Source organism: Triticum aestivum, chromosome 7D, assembly GCF_018294505.1.
Source record: "Triticum aestivum cultivar Chinese Spring chromosome 7D, IWGSC CS RefSeq v2.1, whole genome shotgun sequence".
Lineage (NCBI taxonomy): Eukaryota > Viridiplantae > Streptophyta > Magnoliopsida > Poales > Poaceae > Triticum > Triticum aestivum.
The window spans coordinates 598,413,530-598,426,825 of record NC_057814.1 but is presented as its reverse complement, the minus strand read 5'-3'; the positions used below and the strand labels follow the sequence as shown (position 1 = coordinate 598,426,825).

Below are 13,296 nucleotides of genomic sequence, written 5' to 3'. Positions count from 1 at the left end.
CCAGTGTCGTGGAAAGCTGCAACCATCGCCAAAGATGCTGGAAACTACCTTGTGCGAAGCTGCGACGGTGGGCAAAAAAGTGACTACGACGCGAAGTTGCAACCATTGGCTAGAAATGCTCGAACCGGCACTTGCCGGTGCTACGTCGGTGGGTGCAAAGCTACTACTTCGGCACAAAAGTTGGAACCGCTGGATGAAAATGTTGGAGCCGGCGCTCGCTGGTGTTGTGGCTGGTAACGTCCACTACTGGAATTTTTCCCTTTGCCGAGTGTTAGGCCCTTTGCCGAGTGCATTATGTCGGGCACTCGGCAATAGTATCTTTACCGAGTGCTACACTCGGCAAAAATATGAAACTCGGCAAACAGATACTTTGCCGAGTGTCGTGGACAAAACGCTCGGTAAAACAACAAAACTCGGCAAACAGGACTTTACCGAGTGCTACACTCGGCAAAAGGGGGTCTTTACCGAGTGTCACACTCGGCAAAAGGAGGTCTTCACTACGCCGAATGGTTTTGGCTGTACAGATTGCATACGGCCTCGGATGAAGATGATCCAAAAATAAAAGTTGTTCGTTTTCACGAGACGGATAACTTTGATGTTGACAACTTTTTCATTTGAGGCCATATTAATTGCACTTTTTGCCATGTAAAAATTTAGTCTTAAATGACTTAGGCGATGATCATATTCATTGCATCGTTTGTTATAATGTTCCCAAATTAGACACATAGGTGTGTCTTGACATTACAAACAATGTTGCCAAATAGAGTTCCCTAATTTTTTGAAAAAAAAATATTTTTTTCCATTTTCTAAGTGTCAACAATGAGTATTTTTTGTGAAGCAAGTACAAAAAACAGGCTGCAAAATGGCACCACTTCAATTTTCACAATAAGTAGACCTTATTTTATGAACAATGCCCAACTTTCATGGATTTTCTGGATCTCTAGCTACTTTCACGCATTTAAATGACTTTATGTTGATTTCTCAAATGTAATTCAAATTTGAACTACAAGTGTGTGATAGCTCTGTCCGAAAAGTTAGAAAAATATATTTTTAGATACACAAATAGGCATTATATGGGAGAACCACTTAGAGTATTGAGAGATTCAAGCCCTTGCAATGAATAGCCATGCTGCCCATTTTGACCCCATTTTGAAGAAAATGAAAGAAAATGAATACAAGTTCAGAAAATGCAATCATTTTGCATGGAGTCCTTTTATGTGTACTAGTTGCGAGGAAAAATACCAACTTTCAATACTATAAATTGGGAACAAAATTCTTCACAAAACGGGCTATCATGTATGAACATTGATGGCTTTCAAGTCAAATTACCAGGACGATGGCCATATTCATTGCATAGTTTGTTATAATGCTCCCAAATTAGACACCTAGGTGCATACTGACATTAGAAACAATGTTGGCAAATAGAGTTTCCAACTTTTTTGTACAAAAAATTCATTTTTCATTTTCTAAGTGTTAAAAATGGTTATTTATTGTGAAGCAAGTACAAAAAATAGGATGCAAAATGGCACCACTCCAATTATCACAGTAAGTAGACCATATTTTATGCACAATTCCCCGGTTTCATGGATTTTCTAGTTTTCTAGATACTTTCGCACATTTAAATGACTTTATGTCAATTTTCCCGAAAGTAATTCAAATATGAACTGCAAGTGTGTGACAGCTCAATCATAAAAATTACCAAAATATATTTTAGATACACGAGTAGTAATTATATGGCAGAACCACTTAGTGTTTTGAGACATTCAACTCCTTGTGATGAATAGTCATGTCAACCATTTTGACCCGGTTTTAGAAAAAATGAAAGAAAAAGAATACAGGTTTAAAAAATGCAATCCTTTCGCATTGACTCCTTTTATGTGTACTAATTGCGAGGAAAAACAACAAAGTTTAAATATAACAAATTTGAAAAAAAAAGTTCACAAATCGGACTATCGTGTATGATCATTCATGGCTTTCGAGTCAAAGGACCAAGGTGATGGGCATATTCATTGCATAGTTTATTTTAATGTTCCCAAAATAGACACATAGGTGCATCTTGACATTACAACCAATGTTTCCAAATAGACTTTCTAACTTTTTTGTACAAAAAAAATCATTTTTCATTTTTGAAGTGTTAAAAATGAGTTTTTTTGTGAAGCAAGTACAAAAAACAGGGTGCAAAATGGCACCACCCCAATTATCATAGTAAGTAGACCATATTTTATGCACAGTTCCCCATTTTCATGCATTTTCTAGTTTTCTAGCAAATTTCGCACATTTAATTGATTTTATGCCGATTTTCTGGAAGTAATTCAAATTTGAACTACAAGTATGTGATAGCTCTATCGTGAAATTAGGAAAAAAATATTTTTAGGTAGACAAGTATCATTATATGGGATAACCACTTAGAGTTTTGATAGATTCAACCCCTTGCCATGAATAGAGATGCCGGCCATTTTGACCCCGTTTTAGAAAAAAATGAAAGAAAAGGAATACAAGTTCAAAAATGTAATCCTTTCGCGTGGAGTCCTTTTACATGTTCTAGTTGCAAGGAAAAATACCAAACTTTCAATATGAAAAATTTGAAAAAAAATCTTCACAAAACGGCTTATCGTGTATGAACATTCATGGCTTTCAAGTGCAATGACCAAGGTGATGACCATATTCATTACATAGTTTATTATAATATGCCCAAATTAGACACATAGGTGTATATTGACATTATAAACAATGTTGCCAATAGAGTTTTCAACTTTTTTGTATAAAAATATCATTTTCTATTTTCTAAGTGTAAAAAAGGGTGTATTTTGTAATTTTCTATATATTAAATATACACATCCGTTGGGCTTGAAATTTTTTGTACACTCAATATACTTCATTACATGATCCGTGACAAAATTTGATATTTTTCAGTGGTTGTTTGCTATATTTAAAGTATATTCAAAACATAGCAAAGAAGCACATAATCCACCAATGAGCACACAGCACACAGATCAGTGACTTGGCGTCATGGGATAGGCCAAACTCCTCTCTCTCTCTCTCTCTCCCGCATGCACTCACCTTATCTCCTCTCAATTTCAGCCGCACAAACCTCATCGCATCTCTGTCCCCTCTGTCTTCACGCACGCACCTCACGCCACGGCTAGCAGCCTAGCACCGCCGTCTACCGTCTTGCAGGCCACCGGCCGACGACCTCCCTCGCGCGCGCCATGGAGGACGGGGACCTCCCCGTGACTGGTGACCCCAGCTTCCTTCCAAGCTCTGTTGGCGGACACCATGGAGGACGGCGACGAACTCACCTTCCTGAGCGAGGTTGGCCTCTTTTTCTCCCCGAGCGGTGGTGGCGTCCTCTTCTCCCCGAACGCGGCGGCCTCCTCTTCTCCCCGAGCACGGCGGCGGCCTCCTCTTCTCCCCAAGCACGGCGGCGGCCTCCTCTTCTCCCCGAGCGCGGCGGCAGCCTCCTCTTCTCCCCAAGCGCGGCGGCCTCCTCTTCTCCCCGAGCACGGCGGCGGCCTCCTCTTCTCCCCGAGCGCGGCGGCAGCCTCCGCTTCTACCCAAGCGCGGCGGCAGCCTCCTCGTCTCGGCGAGGCACGATGCGGCGGCTGGGACAGGTGTTGGGGAACGTAGCAGAAATTCAAAATTTTCTACGCATCACCAAGATCAATCTATGGAGTAATCTAGCAACGAGGGAAGGGGAGTGCATCTACATACCCTTGTAGATCACGATGCGGAAGCGTTGCAAGAACGCGGATGAGGGAGTCGTACTCGTAGCGATTCAGATCGCGGTTGATTCCGATCTAAGCGCCGAACCACGGCGCCTCCGCATTCAACACACGTGCAGCCCGGTGACGTCTCCCACGCCTTGATCCAGCAAGGTGAGAGGGAGAGGTTGGGGAAGACTCCATCCAGCAGCAGCACGATGGCGTGGTGGTGATGGAGGAGCGTGGCAATCCCGCAGGGCTTCGCCAAGCACCGCGGGAGAGGAGGAGGAGGGAGAGGGGTAGGGCTGCGCCGAAAGAGAGACGTTCTCATGTGTCTTGGGCAGCCCAAACCTCAACTATATATAGGGGGGGAGGGGGCTGCGCCCCCTCTAGGGTTTCCACCCCCAAAGGCTGGCGGCCAGCCCTAGATCCAATCAAGGGGGGCGGCCAAGGGGAGGAGAGGGGGGCGCCCCACTAGATGGGCCCTAAGGCCCATCTGGACCTAGGGTTTGCCCCCTCCCACTCTCCCATGCGCCTTGGGCCTTGGTGGGGGGGGGGGGGCGCACCAGCCCACCTGGGGCTGGTCCCCTCCCACACTTGGCCCACGCAGCCTTCTGGGGCTGGTGGCCCCACTTGATGGACCCCCGGGACCCTCCCGGTGGTCCCGGTACATTACCGATATCACCCGAAACTTTTCCGGTGACCAAAACAGGACTTCCCATATATAAATCTTTACCTCCGGACCATTCCGGAACTCCTCGTGACGTCCGGGATCTCATCCTGGACTCCGAACAACATTCAGTAACCACGTACATACTTTCCCTATAACCCTAGCGTCATCGAACCTTAAGTGTGTAGACCCTACGGGTTCGGGAACCATGCAGACATGACCGAGACGTTCTCCGGTCAATAACCAACAGCGGGATCTGGATACCCATGTTGGCTCCCACATGTTCCACGATGATCTCATCGGATGAACCACGATGTCGGGGATTCAATCAATCCCGTATACAATTCCCTTTGTCTATCGGTATGCTACTTGCCCGAGATTCGATCGTCGGTATCCCGATACCTTGTTCAATCTCGTTACCGGCAAGTCTCTTTACTCGTTCCGTAACTCACATCATCCCTTGATCAACTCCTTGGTCACATTGTGCACATTATGATGATGTCCTACCGAGTGGGCCCAGAGATACCTCTCCGTTTACATGGAGTGACAAATCCCAGTCTCGATTCGTGCCAACCCAACAGACACTTTCGGAGATACCCGTAGTGCACCTTTATAGCCACCCAGTTACGTTGTGACGTTTGGTACACCCAAAGCATTCCTACGGTATCCGGGAGTTGCACAATCTCATGGTCTAAGGAAGTGATACTTAACATTAGAAAAGCTCTGAGCAAACGAACTACACGATCTTGTGCTAGGCTTAGGATTGGGTCTTGTCCATCACATCATTCTCCTAATGATGTGATCCCGTTATCAACGACATCCAATGTCCATGGTCAGGAAACTGTAACCATCCATTGATCAACGAGCTAGTCAACTAGAGGCTTACTAGGGACATGGTGTTGTCTATGTATCCACACATGTATCTGAGTTTCCTATCAATACAATTCTGGCATGGATAATAAACGATTATCATGAACAAGGAAATATAATAATAACCTATTTATTATTGCCTCTAGGGAATATTTCCAACAGTTTCCCACTTGCACTAGAGTCAATAATCTAGTCCACATCACCATGTGATTAACACTCACAGGTCACATCACCATGTGACCAACATCCAAAGAGTTTACTAGAGTCAACAATCTAGTTCACATCACTATGTGATTAACACTCAATGAGTTCTGGTTTGATCATGTTATGCTTGTGAGAGAGGTTATTAGTCAACGGGTCTGAACCTTTCAGATCCGTGTGTGCTTTACGAATATCTATGTCATCTTGTGGATGCTACCACGCGCTATTTGGAGCCATTTCAAATAACTGCTCTACTATACGAATCCGGTTTACTACTCAGAGTCATCCGGATTAGTGTCAAAGTTCGCATCGACGTAACCCTTTACGACGAACTCCTTTTCACCTCCATAATCGAGAAAATTCCTTAGTCCACTAGATACTAAGGATAAGTTCGACCGATGTCATGTGATCCATTCCCGGATCACTATTGTACCCCTTGACCAACTCATGGCAAGGCACACTTCATGTGCGGTACACAGCATAGCATACTGTAGAGCATATGTCTGAAGCATAGGGGACGACCTTTGTCCTTTCTCTCTCTTCTGCTGTGGTCAGGTCTTGAGTCTTACTCAATACTCACACCTTGTAACACAGCCAAGAACTCCTTCTTTGCTGATCTATTTTGAACTCTTTCAAAATCATGTCAAGGTGTGCGTTCTTTGAGAGTATCATCAGGCGTCTTGATCTATATCTATAGATCTTGATGCCCAATATGTAAGCAGCTTTATCCAGGTCTTCCTTTGAAAAACTCCTTTCAAACAACCCTTTGTGCTTTCCAGAAATTTTACATCATTTTGGATCAACAATATGTCATTCACATATACTTATCAGAAATGTTGTAGCGCTCCCACTCACTTTATTGTAAATACAAGTTTCTAACAAACTTTGTATGAACCCAAAAACTTTGATCACTCCATCAAAGCGTATATTCTGACTCCGAGATGCTTGCTCTAGTCCTTGGAAGGATCGCTGGAGCTAGCATACCTTTTAGCATCCTTAGGATCGACAAAACCCTTCTGATTGTATCACATACAACCTTTCCTTACGAAAACTGGTAAGGAAACTTGTTTTGACATCCATCTGCCAGATTTCATAAATGCAGCTAATGCTAACATGATTCCGACGGACTTAAGCATCGCTACGGATGAGAAAAATCTCATCGTAGTCAACTCCTTGAACTTGTGAAAATACTCTTTTCCACAAGTCGAGCTTCATAGACGGTAACATTACCGTCCATGTCCGTCTTCTTCTTAAAGATCCATTTATCTCGGATTTCATGGCTTCTAACCATTTGTCGGAATATGGGCCCACCATCGCTTCTCCATAGCTCGTAGGGCCATTGTTGTCTAGCAACATGACTTCCAAGACAGGATCACGTACCACTCTGAAGTAGCACGCATCCTCGTCGTCCTACGAGGTTTGGTAGTGACTTGATCCGAAGTTTCATGATCACTATCATAAGCTTCCACTTCAATTGGTGTAGGTGCCACAGGAACAACTTCCTGTGCCCTGCTACACACTAGTTGAAGTGACGGTTCAATAACCTTATCAAGTCTCCACCATCCTCCCACTCAATTCTTTCGAGAGAAACTTTTCCTCGAGAAAGGACCTGTTTCTAGAAGTAATTACTTTTGCTTCCAGATCTGAAATAGGAGGTATACCCAGCTATTTTGGGTATTCTATGAAGACGCATTTATCCGCTTTGGGTTCGAGCTTATCAGCCTGAAACTTTTTCACATAAGCATCGCAGCCCCAAACTTTTAAGAAACGACAACTCAGGTTTCTCTAAACGGTGTCGTCTCAACGGAATTGCATGGTGCCCCTTTTAAAGTGAATGCGGTTGTCTCTAATGCCTAACCCATAAACGATAGTGGTAATTCGATAAGAGACATCATGGTATGCACCATATCCAATAGGGTGTAGTTATGATGTTCGGACACACCATCACACTTTGGTGTTCCAGGCGGTATTAATTGTGAAATACTTTCCACAATGTCTTAATTGTGTGCAAAACTCGTAACTCAGATACTCATCTCTATGATCATATCATAGACATTTTATCCTCTTGTCACGACGATCTTCAACTTCACTCTGAAATTACTTGAACCTTTCAATAATTCAGACTTGTGTTTCATCAAGTGAATACACTCAGCATCTACTCAAATCATCTGTGAAGTAAGAACATAACGATATCCACTGCATGCCTCAGCACTCATTGGACTGCATACATCAAAATGTATTACTTCCAATAAGTTGCTCTCTTGTTCCATCTCACTGAAAACGAGGCCTTTCAGTCATCTTGCCCATGTGGTATGATTTGCATGTCTCAAGTGATTCAAAATCAAGTGAGTCCAAACGATCCATCTGCATGGAGTTTCTTCATGCATATATACCAATAGACATGGTTCGCATGTCTCAATCTTTTCAAAAACGAGTGAGTCCAAAGATCCATCTACATGGAGCTTCTTCATGCGTTCTATACCATTATGACTCAAATGGCAGTGCCACAAGTATGTGGTACTATCATTACTATTTTATATCTTTTGGCACGAACATGTGTATCACTGCGATCGAGATTCATTTTAGGTGCAAGACCATTGAAGGTATTATTCAAATAAACAGAGTAACCATTATTCTCCTTAAATGGATAACCGTATTGCGATAAACATAATCCAATCATGTTTATGCTCAACGCAAACACCAATCTCGATGGTAGAGGGAGCATGCGATGCTTGATCACATCAACCTTGGAGACACTTCCAACACATATCGTCATCTCACCTTTAGCTAGTCTCCGTTTATTCCGCAGCTTTATTTCGAGTTACTAACACTTAGCAACCGAACCGGTATCTAATACCCTGGTGCTGCTAGGAGTACTAGTAAAGTACACATTCATATAATGTATATCCAATATACTTCTGTCGACCTTGCCTGCCTTCTCATCTACCAAGTATCTAGGGTAGTACTGCTTCAGTGACCTTTCCCCTCATTACAGAAGCACTTAGTCTCGGGTTTGGGTTCAACCTTGGGATTCTTCACTAGAGCAGCAAATGATTTGCTGTTTCATGAAGTATCCCTTTTGCCCTTTCCCTTCTGGAAACTAGTGGTTTTACTAACCATCAACAATTGATGCTCCTATTTGATTTCTACTTTCGCGGTGTCAAACATCGCGAGTTGCTCAAGGATCATCATGTCTATCCCTGATATGTTATAGTTCATCACGAAGCTCTAATAGCTTGGTGGCAGTGACTATGGAGAACCATCACTATCTCATCTGGAAGATTAACTCCCACTCGATTCAAGCGATTGTGGCACTCAGACAATCTGAGCACACGCTCAACGATTGAGCTTTTCTCCCTTAGTTTGCAGGCTTAAGAAACTTGTCAGAGGTCTCATACCTCTTGACGTGGGCACTAGTCTAAAATCTCAATTTCAATCTTCGGAACATCTCATATGTTCTGCGACGTTTCAAAAACGTCTTTGGTGCCACAATTCTAAACCGTTAGCATTACGCACTGAACTATCACGTAGTCATCAAAACGTGTATGTCAGATGTTTCGCAACATCTACAGACGACGCTGAAGTTCAGCACACCGAGCGGTGCATTAAGGACATAAGCCTTCTGTGCAGCAATGAGGACAATCCTCAGTTTACGGACCCAGTCCGCATAATTGCTACTACCAACTTTCAACTAAATTTTCTCTAGGAACATATCTTAAACAGTAGAGCTAAAGCGCAAGATATGACATAATTTGCAAAGACCTTTTGACTATGTTCATGATAATGAAGTTCATCTAATTATTTAATGAACTCCCACTTAGATAGACATCCCTCTAGTCATCTAAGTGATACATGATCCGAGTCAAACTAGGCCGTGTCCGATCATCACGTGAGACGGACTAGTCATCATCGGTGAACATCTCCATGTTGATCGTATCTGCTATACGACTCATGTTCGACCTTTCGGTCTCTTGTGTTCCGAGGCCATGTCTGTACATGCTAGGCTCGTCAAGTCAACCTAAGTGTTTCGCATGTGTTCCGATGCCATGTCTGTACATGCTAGGCTCGTCAACACCCGTTGTATTCGAACGTTAGAATCTATCACACCCGATCATCACGTGGTGCTTCGAAACAACGAACCTTCGCAATGGTGCACAGTTAGGGGGAACACTTCTCTTGAAATTTTAGTGAGGGATCATCTTACTTACTACCATCGTTCTAAGCAAATAAGATGCATAACATGATAAACATCACATGCAATCAAATAGTGACATGATATGGCCAATATCATTTTGCTCCTTTGATCTCCATCTTCGGGGCACCATGATCATCTTTGTCACCGGCATGACACCATGATCTCCATCATCATGATCTCCATCATTGTGTCTTCATGAAGTTTTCACGCCAACGATTACTTCTACTTCTATGGCTAACGCGCTTAGCAATAAAGTAAAGTAATTTACATGGCGTTATTCAATGACACGCAGGTCATACAAAAATAAAGACAACTCCTATGGCTCGTGCCGGTTGTCATACTCATCGACATGCAAGTCGTGATTCCTATTACAAGAATATGATCAATCTCATACATCACATATATCATTCATCACATCTTCTGGCCATATCACATCACATAGCACATGCTGCAAAAACAAGTTAGACATCCTCTAATTGTTGTTGCAAGTTTTTACGTGGCTTGTATAGGTTTCTAGCAAGAACGTTTCTTACCTACGTAAAACCACAACGTGATATGCCAAATTCTATTTACCCTTCATAAGGACCCTTTTCATCGAATCCGTTCCGACTAAAGTGGGAGAGACAGACACCCGCTAGCCACCTTATGCAACTAGTGCATGTCAGTCGGTGGAACCTGTCTCACGTAAGCATACGTGTAAGGTCGGTCCGGGCCGCTTCATCCCACAATGCCGCCGAAACAAGATAAGACTAGTAGCGGCAAGAAGAATTGGCAACATCTACGCCCACAACTACTTTGTGTTCTACTCGTGCATAGAAACTACGCATAGACCTAGCTCATGATGCCACTGTTGGGGAACGTAGCAGAAATTCAAAATTTTCTACGCATCACCAAGATCAATCTATGGAGTAATCTAGCAACGAGGGAAGGGGAGTGCATCTACATACCCTTGTAGATCGCGATGCGGAAGCGTTGCAAGAACGCGGATGAGGGAGTCGTACTCGTAGCGATTCAGATCGCGGTTGATTCCGATCTAAGCGCCGAACCACGGCGCCTCCGCGTTCAACACACGTGCAGCCCGGTGACGTCTCCCACGCCTTGATCCAGCAAGGTGAGAGGGAGAGGTTGGGGAAGACTCCATCCAGCAGCAGCACGACGGCGTGGTGGTGATGGAGGAGCGTGGCAATCCTGCAGGGCTTCGCCAAGCACCGCGGGAGAGGAGGAGGAGGGAGAGGGGTAGGGCTGCGCCGAAAGAGAGACGTTCTCATGTGTCTTGGGCAGCCCAAACCTCAACTATATATAGGGGGGGAGGGGGCTGCGCCCCCTCTAGGGTTTCCACCCCCAAAGGCTGGCGGCCAGCCCTAGATCCCATCAAGGGGGCGGCCAAGGGGAGGAGGGGGGGCGCCCCACTAGATGGGCCCTAAGGCCCATCTGGACCTAGGGTTTGCCCCCTCCCACTCTCCCATGCGCCTTGGGCCTTGGTGGGGGGCGCACCAGCCCACCTGGGGCTGGTCCCCTCCCACACTTGGCCCACGCAGCCTTCTGGGGCTGTGGCCCCACTTGATGGACCCCCGGGACCCTCCCGGTGGTCCCGGTACATTACCGATATCACCCGAAACTTTTCCGGTGACCAAAACAGGACTTCCCATATATAAATCTTTACCTCCGGACCATTCCGGAACTCCTCGTGACGTCCGGGATCTCATCCTGGACTCCGAACAACATTCGGTAACCACGTACATACTTTCCCTATAACCCTAGCGTCATCGAACCTTAAGTGTGTAGACCCTACGGGTTCGGGAACCATGCAGACATGACCGAGACGTTCTCCGGTCAATAACCAACAGCGGGATCTGGATACCCATGTTGGCTCCCACATGTTCCACGATGATCTCATCGGATGAACCACGATGTCGGGGATTCAATCAATCCCGTATACAATTCCCTTTGTCTATCGGTATGCTACTTGCCCGAGATTCGATCGACGGTATCCCGATACCTTGTTCAATCTCGTTACCGGCAAGTCTCTTTACTCATTCCGTAACTCACATCATCCCTTGATCAACTCCTTGGTCACATTGTGCACATTATGATGATGTCCTACCGAGTGGGCCCAGAGATACCTCTCCGTTTACACGGAGTGACAAATCCCAGTCTCGATTCGTGCCAACCCAACAGACACTTTCGGAGATACCCGTAGTGCACCTTTATAGCCACCCAGTTACGTTGTGACGTTTGGTACACCCAAAGCATTCCTACGCTATCCGGGAGTTGCACAATCTCATGGTCTAAGGAAGTGATACTTGACATTAGAAAAGCTCTGAGCAAACGAACTACACGATCTTGTGCTAGGCTTAGGATTGGGTCTTGTCCATCACATCATTCTCCTAATGATGTGATCCCGTTATCAACGACATCCAATGTCCATGGTCAGGAAACTGTAACCATCCATTGATCAACGAGCTAGTCAACTAGAGGCTTACTAGGGACATGGTGTTGTCTATGTATCCACACATGTATCTGAGTTTCCTATCAATACAATTCTGGCATGGATAATAAACGATTATCATGAACAAGGAAATATAATAATAACCTATTTATTATTGCCTCTAGGGCATATTTCCAACAACAGGGTCGCCGGCTTGAATCACTGTCACCATTGATGACGACGCCTATTTTGTGCTTGCCGGCGACACGCTCATGCAGTCCGGCGAGGCATTTTTTTTGTTCACGCTCACAAGCTTTACCGAGTGCACATGCTAGAGACCTCGGCAAATAGAGCGCCCGTTCGTTCCGTTCTGTCCCGTCGCTTTTTTTTGCCGTGAACCAGGTTTGATACTCGGTAAAGACATAGCCGAGTGCCCGACGAAAGGAACTCGGCAAACTTCTGTTTGCCGGAAGGGTATAAGCCGGGTACGCTTTGCCGAGTACAACATTCGGCAAAACCATTACGGAGTGTTTTAGGGCCTTTGCGAGTTTTTTCAGTACTCGGCTAACAAGTGAATTCCAGTAGTGGTCAGGAGCTTCGACGGAGCACGGCGTCACTGCAAAGCCTCTGAATGTGGTTGGAACCTGCTGCAACTGGCGGGGATTGTTCTACGACCAGCAGACGAGGATGCCGAAACCTCCATTCGGTGAGGTTAGGAGTGTCAGAGAGGACGCTAGGGCGCCTGCGGGGATGCTAGACCATGGTCGGGCACTACAGCGACCACGGCTCGCACAACCGCGAGGGGGATGTGTGTGTGGGAGGCGAGGATGGCAAGCTGAGGCGACGTCGAGGGGTGTTGTTGATCTTCGCCAGAGCTTCATGCGCGCAGGTGGGAGGCTGAGATGTGCGAGGCAAGGGGATTTTTCTGTTTTGGATTGACCGAGCCTTGGGGGAAGAGAGCAATCGTACAGTTCTAAGCGGATTATCAAACGGTTCTGTGGCGACCGGCCTAGCGCTTGTGCCGGCCGGCCGATGCAGATTACTGCCCATTTTTCCCCCACAATTGGCCTACAACAACAACTTCCGGTGCCCCTAAAAAACAACAACTTCCCGTGGGCCAGCGCCTCCTTCCCGCGTAGGACACTATCGCACGCTGCATCGGATCAGGTTGATCCAATCTGCCGGCGCCGCCGCCGATCTTGGCAAGACTGCCTTGTCCATGCTGCACGCT

General features: G+C 45.5%; 1 protein-coding gene across 1 annotated transcript; it reads left to right on the top strand.

The window, feature by feature from the left end:
- Nucleotides 1-3,049: 3,049 nt before the first annotated feature.
- LOC123164234 (uncharacterized) lies at nucleotides 3,050-12,375 on the top strand. The gene is made up of 2 exons (XM_044581647.1): nucleotides 3,050-3,611; nucleotides 12,270-12,375. The coding sequence occupies exons 1-2, from the start codon at nucleotides 3,277-3,279 to the stop codon at nucleotides 12,298-12,300; spliced, it is 366 nt and encodes a 121-aa protein (XP_044437582.1). The 5' UTR covers nucleotides 3,050-3,276; the 3' UTR covers nucleotides 12,301-12,375.
- Nucleotides 12,376-13,296: the final 921 nt, after the last annotated feature.